Source organism: Mustela putorius, unplaced genomic scaffold (genome assembly GCF_011764305.1).
Source record: "Mustela putorius furo isolate JIRA1106 unplaced genomic scaffold, ASM1176430v1.1 tig00003913_pilon_pilon_pilon, whole genome shotgun sequence".
In the NCBI taxonomy this organism is placed as follows: domain Eukaryota; kingdom Metazoa; phylum Chordata; class Mammalia; order Carnivora; family Mustelidae; genus Mustela; species Mustela putorius.
The window spans coordinates 4,536,871-4,555,315 of record NW_025422060.1 but is presented as its reverse complement, the minus strand read 5'-3'; the positions used below and the strand labels follow the sequence as shown (position 1 = coordinate 4,555,315).

The following is an 18,445-nucleotide window of genomic DNA, read 5'->3' as shown; positions in this document are numbered from 1 at the left end:
TACCCTATGTCCTTATATTGGAGCATTTAACCCACTTACATTCAGAGTAACTATTCAAAGATATGAATTTAGTGCCACTGTATTCCCTGTGAAATATTTGTTTCTGTAGATTGTCTCTGTTTCTACCTGGTTTATATTACTTTTGGGCTCTCTCTTCGTTTATAGGATCCCCTTTAATATATCTTGCAGGACTGGCGTGGTGGTCACATATTCTTTCAGTTTCTGTCCGTCCTGGAATTCTTTCTCTCTCCCTTCCATTCTGAATGACGCTTTGCTGGATAAAGTATTCTTGGCTGCATGTTGTTCTCATTTAGTACCCTGAATATATCGTGTCAGCCCTTTCTAGTCTCCCTGGGCTCTGTGGATAGGTCTGATGTAAATCTAATATTCCTACCTCTCTTGGTTAGGAACCTCATTGTGAGCTGCTTTCAGGATTTTCTATCTCTGAAATTTGTAATCTTCACTTTTATAAGTTGGGGTTTTGATCTATTTTTATTGATCATACCTCTACCTCTCTACCTCTTCGACATGAATGCTTATTTCCTTCTTGAAATTACGTATTGTTCCTTCAGCCTTCTTCTGGGGGAGAGGCCTGCTAGGCTGTCACTCAGGCAACCCTGCTTAGGCAGAGTTGCCCTGCCCCCTGTGGGGTGGTGGGCTCAATGGAATCCAGATTTTTGAGCTTTTGTTCTCTGGCGGCTTTCCACATCTCTGCCCTCTCTTCCAAGTCAAAGCAGAAATAACCACACCCAAACCTCAGACCCAGAGCAGACAAATCTTCTGCTCTTCACTGAGCTCTCCAGGGTACAAAGTCTCTGTCTGTCTGTACTCTAAAAACCACAGCCTCCCACAGTAGTATAGCCCACAGCAACCCTGGGATCCCAGAGTTTGATCCTAGGGCTGGGTACGTTTCTGACCTTTGTGCTTCTAAAACTTCAAACTACCCCGAGTTTGCACCTCTGCTCCTGCAGCTCCTGGATCCTGGCTGGGGTCTGCTCTAACGCCCTTTCACCACTGCTACTGGTCTGCAAGTCTGTACCTGGTCCCCAGCTCTGGATGCGTTTATGCTCTGGTGTTAAATCACCTTCTCAGCACCACCTTATGGTGGCTCCCTCCTCTTTCTGTTTATCTTCCAATATCTGATTGCAGAATCATGGCTCCACCCTTATACCTCAATACTGCCAGAGATTTTCTGCTTGTAGAAATTTAGATATATATTCTTACATCTCAGGCTGATTTCATGGGTGTTGAGAATGGTTTGGTAGATATCCAGCTAAATCAGGCAATCGGCTGAAATAGGGTCCCCTACTCCTCTGCTATCTTAACTTTCCCCCTTACAGTTAAAATTTTTAAGAAAAAAAAATAAACTGAAAATGAATTATACATCCAAACATAAAAGTGGAACAATTATAAAACTAAATCAGAACAGAAAAAAAAATCTTGATAACCTTAGGGTAGGGCAAAAATTTCTTAAACTCAAGCAACACTAGATGTAAAATTTTACAAATATAATAAAATAGGTTTCATCAATATATGTCTTCTGATCTTTGAAAGAACCACTACCAAAAAAAAAAAAAAAAAAGGCAACCCAGAGACTGAAGAAAATGCATAATACACAATACATATATCTAACCCAGAATTTCTAAGATATATAAACAAGTACTACAATTCAAAATAAGCAAACATTATAAGCAATTCATAATAAGCAAAATCAATTTTAAAATGGGCAAACGATTTGGACACTATGTAAGAGAAGAAAAGGGAGAAGGTGAAGTCATTTTCAGGCAAAACAGGGAAGACCTGCACTATGTAAGAAATGTTAAGGGAAGCTATTCAGAAAGAAGGGACATAATACCAGACAAATTTTTATCTCCACAAAAAAATTCAAAGAACTAAAAAAATGTATCAAAACATTTAGTTTCAGCCAAAGCACTAGTAGGAGGGAAAATTATACAATTAAATGCTTATATTAGCAGGGAAAGAGGTCTAAAGTCAATAACACAAACTTCTAACTTAAGAGAATAGTAAAATAAGAACAAATCAAACCCAGGGCAAGGTAAAGGACTGAAACAATAAAGAGGAGAAATCAATGAAATGAAAGCAAAAATACAAGGGCTCTTGGGTGACTCAGTCGGTTAAGCATCTGCCCTGGGCTCAGGTCATGATCCCAGGGTCCTGGAAGTAAGCCCCACACTGGGCTCCCTGCTTAGCAGGGAGTCTGCTTCTCCCTCTCCCTCTGCTTCTCCCCCCATTCCAGCGTGAGCTCTCTCTCAAATATTTTTTTAAAAAATTTGAAAGCTGGTACTCATATTTGAAAACACCAGTAAAATCAGTAAAACTCCAGCTAGACCAAGAAAACAGACAAAGATTAGGACTGAAAGAGTGGACAGCTCTACTTGTCCCACAAATAATGCAAATAATCAGAAATCTTACAAACTACTATATGCCAATAAATTTGACAAATCAGATATATTGGCCAATGTCTTAAAAACAAGCTACCACTACTGGGTATTAACCCCAAAGATACAGATGCAGTGAAAAGAAGGGCCATATGTACCTCAAAGTTCATAGCAGCAATGTCCACAGTCACCAAACTGTTGAAAGAGCCAAGATGCCCTTCAATAGACGAATGGATAAAGATACGGTTCATATATACAATGGAGTATTATGCCTCCATCAGAAAGGATGAATATCCCAACTTTTGTCTCAACATGGATGGGACTGGAAGAGATTATGCTGAGTGAAATAAGTCAAGCAGAGAAAATCCATTATCATATGGTTTCACTTACTTGTGGAACATAAGGAATAACATGAAGGACATTAGGAAAAGGAAAGGAAAAGTGAATTGGGGTAAATCAGAGGGGGAGATGTAGCATGAGAGACTATGGACTCTGAGAAACAAATGGAGGGTTCTGGAGGAGAGAGGTAGAGGGATGGGTGAGCAGATATTGCATGGAGCTGTGGGTGTGGTGCAAAACAATCTTAAAACACTGAAAAAATAAAATTTAAAAAAACAGTAGAATTCAAAAAAATAAATATAAAAATAAAATAAAAAACACAAGCTACCAAAGATCATGCAAGAAATAATAATCTGGATTGTCCTAGCTCTATTAAAGAAAATGAATTCAGAGGAAAGAACATCTCCCAAAGAAAAATCCAGGCACAGATGGCATTAATAATAAATTCTAATAAACATTAAGGAAAAAATAATACCAGTTCTACACAAACTTTTTCTAAAAGAAATAGAAGGTACATTTGATAATTATTTAATGAAACAAGAATACCAAACCTGACAAGTACATTATAAGAAAACTAGTCAGTATCTCCTCATGAACACAGACACAAAAATCCTCTCCAAAATATTGAATCCAACAACAGATAGAAAATTAATACATTATAAGCAAAAGTGGATTTTTGCCAAAAACGCAGGGAAGGTCAAATACTTGAAAATCAATTATAATAAAGCACCATTCGTTAAGTAAGAAGAACCATCTCAACAGATACAGGGAAAAATCTGTGACAAAATTCAACATGCAGTCATGATTAAAATAAACACACACACACACACAAAACAAACTAGGAATGGAAAGGAACTCCCCCCTCCCCGATAAATGGCATCTACTAAATGCATATTGATAACAGCACTCCTACTCAATATCATAATGGAAGTCCTGCCACTGTAGTAAGGCAAGGAAAAAAGTGGAAAGGCAGATGATTGCGAAGAAATAAGCCTGCTTAGATTCATAGACCACGTAGTGTAAACATAGTAAATCCCAACAAATACATAAAAAGCTACAGAACGAATAAGTGAGATTAACAAATTCATAAAATATTTCAAAACACCATTTGTGTTCTATATACTAGCAACCCCCCCCCCACCGAAAACTGGTATTTAAAAATAGTACCATTTAAAGAAGCACTAAAAAAAATTTTAAAACATGGGCTTAAATCTTTAAAAATAGTGGAATTTATGCTGTGTGCATGCTGAGAATTACAAAACACTGATAAAAGAAATCCACGATGATGTTAATGGGTAGAGAGATAATGACCACGAAAAAAAAAAAAAAAGACTCAAAGTTGTTAAGATTTCAGTTCTCCCCAGACTGATCTATAGATCTAGCCATCACATGTAAAACCATGTAAATGGGGCACCTGGGTGGCTCAGTGTCTTCGGCTCAGATCATGATCTCAGGGTCCCAGGATTGAGCCCCACATCAGGCTCTCTGCTCAGCAGGGAGACTGCTCACCCCCACCCCACCTGCCTCTCTGCCTATTTGTCAAATAAAATCTCTGTCAAATAAAAATCTTTTTAAAAAAAAGTAATGATTTTTGTAGAAATTTTCAAGCAGATGTATTTACATGCAATGGCAAAGGAACTGGAAAAACATACTGATTTTGAAAAAGAATTATAGGATACACTTTATCTGGTTTTAGGTTTTACTGTAATATATGCAGTAATAAAGAAATGTGGTATTGATGAAAAAGCAGAAACAGATTGTAAGAGCAGAATGCAAAATCAAGAAATGCATCCTCACATACTTGTTCAATTGATTTTTCTGTAAAAATGCAAAGGCAATTAAATGAAAAATGAATTTTTCAACAACTAGTGCTGGAAATACCAATGTACATATGCAAAAAAAAATCAAAAATTTAAATTCTAAAAAATAAATTCCAACTCATAAATATAAAAAAACCCAAAAAAGTAAAGTAAAACATAGAAAAAAGCCTTTTATTTTTGTTTTCAAGTAGGCATAAATCTCTTGATTTATAATTTTATGTTAATAAAATTAGCTTCATAAAAGTTAATAATTTAGACCTCAAAAAATTTTTAATTTCATCTTCCCAATAATTCTGTTCCAAGCCAAGATACCAGATTTAAAACAAATCAAATGAGACAGTTTTCAGCACTTGGGACATCCCCGAGAGATGGGAAATGGAAATGATCTCTAGAATCATCCCAAGTTACAGTCTTTAAAGCCTTGCCAGGACAGGACTCAGGGAAGGTGCACCAAGGCACAGTTTAGCAACCTCAGCTCCAGGGAGTCCAAGGACAACAAGCAGGGTAGAAGATGCAGGGCAGAGTGAAAGGAAGAACCCCTGCTGAGGGTCCCCGTAAGTATTGAGAACACTGGCAACTATGTTTGCATGAGGAAATGACCTAAGGTTGAGGAAAGTTATCTACCCTAAATGGTCAGAAGCTTGCAAATAGCCAGGAATGATGACTATTCCTACCAGACTGGAAAACCTCCTTAATCCCAAAAGCCTTGTGTAGGCTACCCAGAAGGCTCTTGCTTCACTAAATCCAAGGATTTAGTGGCTAAGCCCTGGATTAAACACTGGTCTGGTTCTTTGTTGGGTGGGCCCCAACCTGTTGATATTGACACTCTGGGCTAGGAATGCCCAAGGCACATGTCCAGCCCCATAGAACTCCTCGTGAGCTCCCAGACATGTCCCCCACCAGGGCCAATGTTGTGGCTGGATGGACCATTGTGGTTCTTACTATGAGGACAGGATACATATAAGGAAGAAATCATCAGGGAACTTGAAAAAACAAGATTTCTTACTCACAGTTTTCAGTGGGTACATGAAATGCCTAAGGGTCACACAGCGAGGTAGGGTAAAGAGAGACAAAGCACAGCGAGATGGGTCCCTGCCATCATCAGGGTCTCATGTTTTCTGCATTTGCTCTTTATTGGCCAATCTAAAGCACCAGAGTGGCGAGCTGTGGCTCAGGAAGGTCAAGGTGGGGTTCCCTGAACAGTTATCTAGGTTGCCCAGGGCTTTCTGCAAGAGGGATCTTCATGGGTGGGGGCAACCTAACTCCTTATCTGGTTGTTTAGCTATTAGCAAAACCACTTGGATTGTTTCTGCCTTTTGGCCGTTATAAATGCTGCTGCAGTGAATACTGGCACACAAGCATCTGAGTAACTGCTTTCAATTCTTCTACTAAACTAGAATTGCTGGGTCCTATGGTAATTTTAGGTTTAGCTTTTTCAGAAACTGCCAATCTATTTCCCAAAGCTGTTGCACTATTTTACATTCCTCCCAGCAAAGCACACAAGTTTTCTAAAATTTTCCACATCCTCAACCAACACTTGCTGTTTTCCACTTTTTTTTTAATTTTTAATTTCTTTTCAGCGTAACAGTATTCATTGTTTTTGCACCACACCCAGTGCTCCATGCAATCCGTGCCCTCTCTAATACCCACCACCTGGTTCCCCCAACCTCCCAACCCCCGCCCCTTCAAAACCCTCAGATTGTTTTTCAGAGCCCATAGTCTCTCATGGTTCACCTCCCCTTCCAATTTCCCTCAACTCCCTTCTCCTCTCCACTTTTTAAAATTATTGCCATCCGAGTAGGTGTGATGTGATATTTAACAGTGGTTTTAATTTGCATTTCTCTGTCGTACATCTTTTCGTGTGATTATTGACCATTTGTTTCTTCTTTGGAGAAATGTTATTCAAGTCCTTTGTCCATCATCTTTAATTTGGTTGTCTTTCTGTTGAGTTGTAACTCTTTATATATTCACCCTTTATCAGATATGTGATTTACAAATACTTTCTCCTGTTCTTATTACATTTTTATAAGTAGACTCCACATCCAACTTGAATTCACAACCCTGAGATCAAGGGTTGGATGCTCTTCCAACTGAGTGAGCCAGATGCCCCTTGTCACTTTCTTGATAACATCCTTTAATGAACAAAAGTTTCCAATGCTGATGAACTCCAAATCATATTTTTTCTTCTGTTGCTCATGCTTTTGTGTCATGTCTAAGAATACATAGATAAATCCAAGATTATGAAGAATTACCATGTTTTCCTCTAAGAGTTTTATGGCTTTAGCTCCTAGATTACTGATCCATTGTGAGATAGTTTTTGTACATGGTGTGAGGCGGAGACCTAGTAAATCTAGGGATAAGACAGAAACATAAAGTACAAGGGACATGTAGAAAAGCTCGAGGATCTGAAAGTGGAGTTGAAATGGGGACACTGAGACAGTACATTTTAAATGGTTGCTGAGAGGTCACTTAGCTATTTAAGGAGACCTGGATGCTGATTATCTCCCAGGAATAATCTTGATCAGCAAGCAATATTAATATAACATTGCTACCTCTAAGTAAATTCAGGAACATATCAAATACTACACATAAAATGAAGGCAACTTTGTCTTCTATAAATTATTACAATAAAGATGGGTTAAATAATGGAATTTAAATATTCTGAATAGTGTTTTCAGTCAGTGATTCATAATTAACTCTGCTTAATATACCAGTCTACTTTAGAATGTCTCAATAATAAACCCGGAGTAAATAAAAAATCCAATAAAATTATATGAAATATCACTAGTAAGCTTTTATGGGAACTCTATACCCTTTAAAAATTCAGAGAAGAGGGGCGCCTGGGTGGCTCAGTGGGTTAAAGCCTCTGCTTTCGGCTTAGGTCATGATCCCAGGGTCCTGGGATCGAGCCCTGCATCAGGCTCTCTGCTTAGCAGGGAGCCTGCTTTCCTTCCTCTCTTTCTGCCTGCCTCTCTGCCTACTTGGGATCTCTGTCTGTCAAATAAATTAAAAAAAAAAAAAAAAAAAAAAAAAAAAAAAAAAAAATTCATAGAGGATAAACCCAATGAACACTTAGAGGTATTACGGAAGGAAATGAACATAAGCATTGTCTTTATCACAGGCTTAAGGGAGTATTTGTTTCATGTATCATCCTAGCATTTTTGTGCCTCAGAGGTTCTAGTTGAGAAGACAGGTCATCCTTATAGTGGTAGAGGCTTAATGGGCTCTTCAATCTTGATCTAATCCAGCCCCTAAATCTGCTCCTACTGATCAGTCTGATCAGTCAAAAGCCACTTTGATTCTCAGAAGAATCCTAAAACATGAGAGATTCTAAAGACCCAGTCTCATGGGCTCAAAAAGGGTCCTGAAGATACTGTCTCCGAACTCCTTTGAGTACATTAGGTCAGAAACATCCAAGGCTTCAAGGAGACCGGCAATAAACAAAAGACAAATGGCCTCCAGTCAAGGTTGTCCCTCAAATTCTAGTAGCAACAGAAGGAAAAAGGGCCAATTTCACGTTTAAAAAGTTGACCATCGTGACTTTTTAAAGTAGTATGATGATCCATTCCTGTGACTCTAGGTTTTATCTGGGCATCTCTGCAACAAATGCCACTACTGACATTTGACACTCACCAAAGCATTCATTAATGATACTTACATTTTGTAAATTTTCATAACAGAGTTTGAATAAAAACAAAAAACTTTTAACTATTTTTTTATTTCAGGGTACTTATTTTTTAGAAAATGTTTCATTGGAGGTCAAAATATACTGTCACTAGGAAAATAAATATTTCAGTGAGAAAGTTCTATGCGACTTCAATCAAAGCTAATTTCCCATCTCTTGAAATTGTATTTTGGAATTACAAGTTTTACAACCTAAAATTATTCAAATGTCAATGCTCTTACAGTCAGTATGAGAAATAAACTCTATACAGTTCCACCAGCTTCCAAATAAAAGAATTTCCATCTTTGTAAGTTGTAATATAAAACCTGAAAATTCACCATATTTCAGCCTCAAGGACATATATGTCAGGAAAAAAAAACATGTATGTATACAACAGTGCCTTTGTTCCTATAATATTAAAAATGGTTTAGTCTAAGCTAGGAAATACAATTAAGTGGAATAAGTACAAACGGACACCAGTTTTTAGAAACGGGAGGATGCCGCAAATGTGAAGTTGAAAGTCTGAACACAGTCCTCCCCCCAAGTGTTGCTGACACTTGTTGTATGCTCTAGGAAGAATTATGTCTTCTAATATACTTTACACAAGTATGTTTTATAGGTGTACATACTTTCTCACCAATAAACCAAAACCAAATGAAAATAAAATTTCCTTATCAGAAAAGTAACAGGGACACCTATGGTGCTGTCAGTTGAGGGCTCCACTCTTGGTTTCAACTCAGGTCGTGAACTGACTTGTGGGATTGAGCCCTGGGCTTGGCCAGGAGTCTGCTTGAGACTCTCTCCCCCTCTGCCCCTCTTGCTCTACTCTTTCTTCCTCTCCCCTTAAATAAATAAATAAATATTTAAAAAAAAAAAAAAAGGAAGAAAAGTAACAATCCTGTCTGGATCTTAAACAACAATTTCCAGCTTCTAGTTACCAGTTCTAAGATACTCACAGAGTTAATCCTGCTTGATGCAGGGATGAAAGCCATCTCCCGCCGCAGGGTGCAGGGAGCAGGGAGCGAGTGGCCCAGAGAGGGCTGAGGATTTAACCACTATTATTTAAAGAGCCCAGAGACAGTCTGAAAAATCTCTTTGATCACACCACTTTCCTTCTGTCGCTGGCACATCTTTTCTTTTTTTAAGAAATATATTTTATCTTCTTAAGTGAAATATCCATTAACCAGAAATACTTTTAGTCAGTCTAAGCTATAAAAATGTCATGCACAGAAACTGACAAAACAGCAAAACATCCAACTTACATATTTTAGGCATATTTATTTAATAAATAACTTCAGTAAACAGCATGTAAAAAGTGAACTGTTAAAATTAAAAGGCACTTAACACAAGAATGTGACTAGGATGAAACAAAACGGGCAAATGGTGAGAAGGAAATATACAGTGGTCTGTTACAGCGTGGGCCGAAGGGGGGACGTAAGTGAGGACTGAGGACTTCACATGTTCATTAAAAAGGCAAATTTACAGCTGAAATGTCAAAGAAAAAGTACTGGTAAAAAAAAAAGTCTAACCCCCAAATTGCAAACAAATACATTAAATGATTAGAAGAGGTGAGGTGATAAAAAGCACCAGGCTTTAAAAGAAATACAATGAATAAAATAAATTCACCCAAAGGTCCTCAATTCAGCAAATATTTTGTAAATTAAGGCCATTATGTAAATGATGCTAAATTAAGGACTTTTTTGCAGAAAATTTCCCATTACTTTTATCCAAGGCTTGACTTCCTAAAGTAAAGGCAACGAGTTACCAAGACTAAGTAACTCTTAAAATGGCACACAGGTTTTAAAGCTATGTTTTCCCTTCCTAACTCTCTTTCTCCCGTGGCCTCTGTAGATCAAATATTTCAACTATTTTACACCAGTAATTCCCAATATGCTCAGTCTTTCAGATATGTTATCAGTCTTGTCTACTAGGCAAAGAGCAAAGTAACAAATTTAAAACAATTCTAAACTAGCTACGTCGGACATTTACTTTGGATTCTGTAAAACTAAAACCTGACATATCTGTAAAGCTAAAAATCAATTTTAATACTTGATTAATGGAAACTCTCAGCATACTCGTTACTTTAACTACTGTCCTTTCAATCACTCTAGCAATATCACTTAATCCCCAGTAAGAGCCTGATTTCAACAGTCCAGGAGGAAAAGGTCAAAAAGGCACAAAGTGACCTTCGCTGAGGAGGATAAGCATCGTGTCTCAAGTTTTTTTGTCAGTCCCTGGCATTGGTTATAACATTATTTTCAAAATAATAAAAACCTTTTTAAATTATACATATTGTACATTTCCAAAAACTGCACATGAGAGAAATCATAGTGCTACTGCCCTAAAGCTACCTCACTGTGACTGTGAAAATTACCACTCTGCACTCAGTGTCGTCAGTCTGCACAGGTCACGCTCATTTGCCCTCGTACTTTGGATTGACAACAGTTGTCACAGCACTCTTATAAATCGGATTTTCACCCTAAAAAAAAAAAAGTAAGAAAAACAATCGGTTTACTAAAATCGTGTAGTATTATTAAACAATATTGAAAGTGAATGGTCATTTTTGGACATTCTTTCCATTCTTATCTGTCCAGATATCACACTCAATTTTTAAAAAGGCATTCATGGGACGCCTAGGTGGCTCAGTTGGTTAAGCGGCTGCCTTTGGCTCAGGTCATGATCCCAGCGTCCTGGGATCGAGTCCCACATCGGCAAGGAGCCTGCTTCTCCCTCTGCCTCTGCCTACAATTCCACCTGCCTGTGCTCGTGCTCTCTCTCTCTCTCTCCCTCTAACAAATAAATAAATAAATAAAAATCTTAAAAAAAAAAAATAAAAAGGCATTCATAAAAGTTTACACAGAAATGAAACCTGAAAGCTTGGCTCTTGAAGTGGAAAGGCGACCCTGTAATCTGGCATCATTTCATTCCAGAGTCCTTCTACACAGCAGGATTAAGAATGTCCTCCATGGCAGAGAATGTGCTATTTATTAAGGCTTCTCTCCTCTCAACTATAGTTTTGAATGCCTGTCTTAAAGAAGAATTAACCCCTCTGGCATTAATTGCCTGATTCTTAACCCTTCATTGTGGGTAAGAAGGTTCTTGATAATTCCTGGGAATCCTGTACTGTCATCTCTGTGAGGGAAGCGTTCTCCTGAGGCTCTTCCACCACAGAACTTACTGATAGAGACAGTCCTGTGACAAGGCTGTCTGTCACAGGATTGCTGAGGGTCCTGTGCCTCCACAAGTTGTCACATTGCCAAATTTGCTTAAAATGTTAACACAAATAATACCATTCTTCATGAAATAATTGTTAACCTTCGGTATCACACTGGTAAAATGTTTTATCTTTATTGCAATACTAAATTGTGTTAAAGAGTACTGAAATCAAGCCCAGCGAATGACTCCAAGCCATCAATAAAAGAGCTCTTCCAAGATCCAAAAATATGCAGGCACTGATGTTTTCAGCAGGCAAACAACATACACTCCCACACTACCATTTTCTTAAAAAACAAAAACAAAAACAAAAAAGAACAAAACCCTTACAAAACCCTTATGCTAAGAGTGATACATTTCAATATCTACTATAGCAGTTTCTTTCTCCTATCCTTAAAAGCCAACTGAGAAGTATGGCCATAATCCTCTATCAGAGGAAATTACAGTGAGCACAAATCAATAAATGTTAAATAAAAACTTAAGGTATTAATTTTTAGGTAAAAATTAAGACTTTGAAATGCTGTTTGGTTTTGTATTGTACCATAGAGCCATTTGTGGTGACTTTTAAAAATATTTGTAGAAAGCATCTAAATAGTGATTTTTGCTTTTAAAATTTATTTATACTTCACTGCAGATTATATTTGGATACGGCTTTTATTGCTGCAATTTTTGCCCTCTACTAGGGTACAATCTGGTGGATGACACACATGCAAATAAGTTAAGGCACTTTGATACAGTACAAAATACAACTACGTACACAATATGGGAGCAGTAAAAGAAAAAAGGGACTTAGAGAAGATTAAAGGTATTTTCAGAGAAATTGATTATAGATAAAATATTAAAAGATAAATAGAAACACAAGGAAAATCGAAGTTCATAGGCAGTCAAGGTCTAGGGGAAAAAATGTCACATTTGTGTAGAAATACATAGAGTTTAGAAGTTTTTAACAGTGTGAGTGTAAGTGTATGTCCTGAGGTGTCAGCAAGGGAGAAGAGACAAGAGAGAAGGACAGTGCCAAATCCTAAAGGTCCTGTAGGCCACCCTGGAAAGACTGAATTTTATTGCACAGATAGGAAATCATTGAGGAAAGTATAGCGTGTAAAGTTGGGTGGTCCTGAAACACATCAAATAAACCACTACCACTTCAGCTCAGCAGTTAGTCTGAATTCCTATTAAGACAGGACACTATATTTTAGTCCAACCCCAATCCCACCCCACAAAATACAACTTGACCAGTCATTTCAGAAGCATGGAACTCAGGATCCCTCAGAGACAAACATTATATAATCTGGATGATTAAAAAAAATACAGGAGGATATCAACTTCTTATCTCTTATCCAACTGAAGCTAATACATTATTATACAGATATTACAACTGACACTTCATAACGGAGACAGGAAACTGGATCCTGGCAACTACATTCCTAGCAAGTTATATAGTACAAATAAGTTAAACTCTCTATTTCCATTCTATTTCCATGATGCTAAAACTAGATTCTTCCAAATATACTGACAAAAACATATCACGATTTTTCTTTAAAACAATACATTAGATCAAATATTTCCTACTTAAGAATTGTAAGGGGGGTAAACTCATATATAAACCAAACCAAACAAAAAAAAAAAAACCCCAAAAATAAAAAAACCCAGAAAACAAAACAAAACAAAAAAACACCCAAATTACTGATGAGTCCAAAGTACATAAGGCAGAAACTTACCTTTGGAGAAAAGTGCCTTTTCATATACACAAATGTTTATATATTTATTATTACATCCAAACAAAAGTTTAACATGCAAGGTTAGAGGTAAAATTAAACTATCTGTGTTAGGCATCATTTTTAAATGGAGGTAAACTAAAGTAAACCAGATTAGTTTCCATCGTTCAGAGTGCAACCCCACCCCTATCTTGAAAAAAAAAAAATTAAAAGCATATTTAAATCGAGAGAAAAGGCTTATATTCAGCAGTGAAGTTTTCTGCACTCAGTAAAATGTCATCTTTATGTTTATACTGGAATGACTGAGAGCAGTGGCTACAGAATCATTACGGATTATAAGATAACATACTAGATAGACAACACACAACTGTGAGAGATTAGGAAGCTGCATTTAAATTTGCATAACAGCAAGGAGGATAGACAATTTTTTAATCCACTTTAAAATTATAAAGTTAATAAATTTGACTTTACCTACATAATAGTCTTACGACATAAAGTAATTACAATGTCTGTTCATTACCTGAAATATGTTAACGACATAATTCATTGATTGGTAAACGCTGGTCCCATATCAGAAAAGTGTTTCACAATCAAAATTTATTTTCATTGCTTAATGCACATTAATTTCTATTGTTTATTTCTACTTTAATTTTTTGTGAGAAAACATCTCAGAATAACCGGTAGCCATTAATTTATTGGATTTCAATAATGAATAATAAAATTTTAATGAAACTTTTACTTCTTGAGTTATCCAAAAGGCTTATGTTGGCTGAAGAAGTAATTTTAGCCAAAATTAATGATATAAACCTTAAGTTTCACTATTACTGATTAATTTCCTTCAGTGTACAATTTCATGTGTAGTAAAGGTAGAAATTACACCTTTTAATAGAATACACAGAAATTTAACTCATTTGAGAAGTAACCATATAGAATTGTCAATATTTGACCTACCAAAAAAAAAAAAAAAAAAAAAAAAAAAGGGAAGGAAGGAAGGAGGGAAGGGGGGATAGGAAAGAAGGAAGGATGGATGGAAAGAAGGAAGAAAATTGAGCAAATCTGTTTCCTTCTAAAAATACTCCATGGAAAGGATTAAGGAAAGAGAACACACCAAGTCTAGACTACTACAAAAATGTACCAGCCTGCCCATATATGAATGTGACAGTAATCTTCTGCCATCAAATTTAATTTTGCCATTGAATAAGTCTTAAAATCTGCTTAGAAATAAAAGAAAAATCTGACAAGTAATGGTTTCCAACAGTCTTAAAAACACTGAGCAATCCTGTATTTAAAGTATACTCTCAGTAAATAAGCAAAAAAAGTGTCATTAAGTGGTATGTCTGTTACAATGTTTGTCCAATGCATTAATATTACAATGTTACTCTAAGTTACTACAAGCGTTAAAAAGCTGAAATTCTCTATAAAGAATGATCTACCTCTTCTTACCAGGTAACAGAGTCTCCTGAAGGTGAGTGACTGCTGCTAGTACACTGTAGTGGGTAAGAACACAGACCCTGGAGTCCAAACTGCCTGGGTCTGATTCTGAGCTCTTCCACTAACCAGTCTTGTGTGAGCCTGGTCAAGTTACCTAACCCTTCTGTGTCTCCATTTTCTAATATGGGAAATTTTTAAAAAATGTCCTTGGGAAAGCAAAGAGGAATTCTGAATCACCAACCAAGAGAATCTGTTCTTATTATAACCTTTTAAATCAGTTTTGGAGACTTACATAATTGTATCAAAATATGCTAGAAGCATTTCATGAAAATTCAGATATAAGGAAATCCTGACCACTAAAAGAAAATAAAAAATAATAAATAAAATAAAATAAAATTTTAATAATATTTAATAATATTTTATAAAATAATAAAACAAAAGAAAAAATAATAAATTTGTCATTCATGTAAAATGTACATTCACCAAAACAGATGACCCTAGCTCAGTGAATAGGAAAAGCAAGCCTTATTACAACTTTGAATTTTCAACTAAATTTTTATTTAAAACTGTAAATGGGACTTTCTCTTTAAAGTCTTATTTTTTTTTTAAGAAGTTCAGTGTTAGATTTGAATATTAGAACCATTCAATAACCAGAAAAAAAAATACATAAATAAAAGGTCTTCTGGTTTTTAATGGAATTTCAACTTAAATCAAGAACTAGAGAATCTCCAAATAGTTCTAGAACCAATGATACTGTCGTTGCATATTATACCAATGTTTCACCAGGTCACATTTATTTTACTATCTTGCAATTTAGATTTCACTTTTATTTTTCACTATTTCACCCTGAAATCTCCATATAGTGACTCATATGTAAGGATAATGCCACCTGAAGCGCAGAAGCATCGTGAAAATTATAAGTGACAGGCTGGTATCACAAACGCAGTTCATTAGCCAGACACCCACACCCACACAACAGAGGTTATTAACAGCTCCCCATTAAAGATGTGACAGCTAAGCTCTGAACAGCCACGCGGCTCAATGCTATCGAAGGGCTGGGCTCTGACCCCCGGTCGGTCTGACCACAAAGCACGTCCTCTTTTTACTACAACCCAGCTGCTGCTCCTGCACCAGAGAGCTGATTTTAAAGCCCTTGGAAACACTAACTCTAAATTAACACACACACCAAAAAAAGCCACAATATAGCCGTATAAATAAAGCCAGACTTTAAAAAAACAGCACCAGTGATAAAGCACACACAGTGCAGTAAAAAATAATACGAGTTCACATGCAAAGACAGAAAATGAAAGAAAATACGAACGGCAACTTAGAGACCAGCTTTACGTCCATAGTTTGGATTCTTGAAATTATTAATAGGACTCTTGTAAATCGGATTTTCTTGCTAAAGTAAAAGAAATAGTTTCTAATGATTTCATCAGAAAAAAAAATTGACATGTATAGTGTTTAACCACTATAAGAGAATTTTCACTATGTTATAAATTTTACTTTTATACTTCCAAATATCATTATATAAAAAATAACAAACTGCAGTAAAATGCAAATGACTAAAATTCATTTATACTTTAAAATTACCAAAGACTGCCTTCTTGTGTCAAAAGATAAATATATGAAGGCCAACATTTGGCCACCCCACCCTTGGACTTCATATTTCAAAATACATTATATGCTAGCACAACATTCCACTCACTCACAGCTTTTAAAAATTTTTACAAATGTTATTAAGTTGTAATTTGCAGAATGTTAAATATACCCCCTTTAAGTATAGAGTTGTACATACATACCCACAAGCAAGATCATCCCAAGAAGATCCCTTGTGCCCTCTCCCCCCAACTCCAGCCTCTGGAAACCACTGATTTAGTTCTGCCCCTATAGTTCTGCCTTTTCCACAATGTCATATACGTAGAATCATAAAATGTGTAGCCTTTTGAGTCTGGCTGCTTTTGATTAAGGTTCTTCATTAGAAAGGAGAGAGAGAGAGAAGCTTTCCACTGATTATCTTTTTACACAGGTAACATTATTTAGAATTCTACTTTACATGAGATGAGAAAAGGCAGAAGAGCAGATTTAAGATCACAATTAGGAAATAAAAACAATGACCACAGTATTCAGAAGATCCTTTCTTAAAATGTCTTGTTTTAAGGGGATATATTTAAGATGTTTTCTGCTTTTCACTAAATACAAGTTCTCTGAGGGACGAACTTCCGGAGAAATAAAAATACTTAAAGAGGACTTTAATAATCAGTTTTAGAGTTAACAGACAAGCCTTAGAAGTGTTACATTGACTTTGTAAACCTCCTTACATTTTAGATGTTCTGCAACTTACCGTGTCCCATTTGGCATTCATTTTCTCCTTTTCGAATTTCGCAAATTCCCTTCTGTCATGAATTATCATTAAAAGCTTCCAAATCAGTAGCAATGCAAGCCCAATAAGAACAATGCCAGCAACCACGCCAGCTACAATTGGAATGATGTCTGGACCAGTAGGACACTCTGTAAAATCAAAAGGAAAGAGTGAGCCCACAAGGAATGATATAGGCAAAGTACGGCCCAAACTACAAAGACCTCATTAGTCTCGTATCCAAAACATATAGGAATAAAAACCCAAAATAAGTAAATGAAAAGAATTCTGAAGAATCTATAAAAATGATTCTAGTTAGTGACTTGTTAGTGACTTTATAAAGCCATAGGATACATGATCAATAAATAAAAACTATATGCATTTATATTATACAGAAGTTCATTTCTACATACTGGAAATTGAAATTTAGAAAATAATATGTTTTACAATAGCATCGAAAATCATGAAGTACTTATGTGCACATCCAACAAAATATGGGCAAGATTTGCATGCAAAAATTACTAAGCACTGATGAAAGAAATCAAAGACCTGAATAAATGCTAAGATGTCACTTCTCCCCCAATTTGATCTACATAAACTCAGTGCAATCCCAATCAAAATCCTGGCGGGAATTTTATAGATATCAGCAAGTTAATTCTATATGCACAAGGAAGGCAGAGAACTACAAGTGTTTCAAAAACACTCTGGAAAAGAACAAAGTTGGATATCTCCTATCACCAGATTACAAGACTAACTATGAAGTAACACTAATTGAGATACTGTGGTATATTGGCTAAAGGTCAGATGCTCAGATTAATGGAACAGAATAAATAATCAGAAATAGGCCAACATACATAAGATCATCTGATTTTTCAACAAAGATAGAGAAGGGTCAATCTTTCCAACACACAGTGCTAGAAAGACTAGACATCCACATGCAAAAAACTGAACCTCACTCCATATACTAAGAATAACTCAAAATGAGTTATAGACCTAAATGGAAAACCAGAAACTATAAACCTTCTCGAAGAAAACACAGGAGAGAAGTCCTTTTGATCCTGAGTTAGGAAAAGAGTGCTAATGTAATAGTAAAAGCAAGATCCATAAAGAAAAACTTGACAAACTGTAGTTCATCAAAATTAAAGCTTCTTTTAAAAAACACTGTTAAAAAGGTGAAAAGAGAAGGAAGCATTAACTGGTAAACAATATTTGTCAAACACATACCTGGAAATGCAAAACAATACAGAAACTTCCAAAAACACAGTTTGCCTATTTCTTACAAAGTTAAACATATGCTCACCATATGCTCTGAAATTCATTCCTACTACACTTCCAAAAGAAATGAAAATTTACATTTCACAAAAACCTGTATACAAATGTAGAGAGAATATACAAAAAAGTGTCTATAAAAATCAAAATAAAAAATGTTTCATCTTCTGAGAAGCTGAAAATTTCATGCTTTACAATATCCTTTAACAAATTATCTTTCCCAGTAGTACCTAAAC

General features: G+C 36.0%; 1 protein-coding gene across 4 annotated transcripts in view; it reads right to left on the bottom strand.

The window, feature by feature from the left end:
* Nucleotides 1–9,480: 9,480 nt before the first annotated feature.
* Nucleotides 9,481–18,445, bottom strand: part of ITGB1 (integrin subunit beta 1) — a 45,385-nt gene continuing 36,420 nt past the window's right edge. For 3 of the 4 annotated variants that reach the window (XM_045069213.1, XM_004774281.3, XM_045069212.1), the window contains exons 15-17: nucleotides 16,926–17,092; nucleotides 15,903–15,983; nucleotides 9,481–10,701 (exon numbers count right to left, since the gene is read on the bottom strand). In XM_045069213.1, coding sequence (XP_044925148.1) covers nucleotides 15,909–15,983; nucleotides 16,926–17,092 — 242 coding nt within the window. In that variant the 3' untranslated portion in view covers nucleotides 9,481–10,701; nucleotides 15,903–15,908. The remainder of the gene's footprint in view (nucleotides 10,702–15,902; nucleotides 15,984–16,925; nucleotides 17,093–18,445) is intronic. The other variant, XM_045069214.1, reaches the window with a different exon arrangement.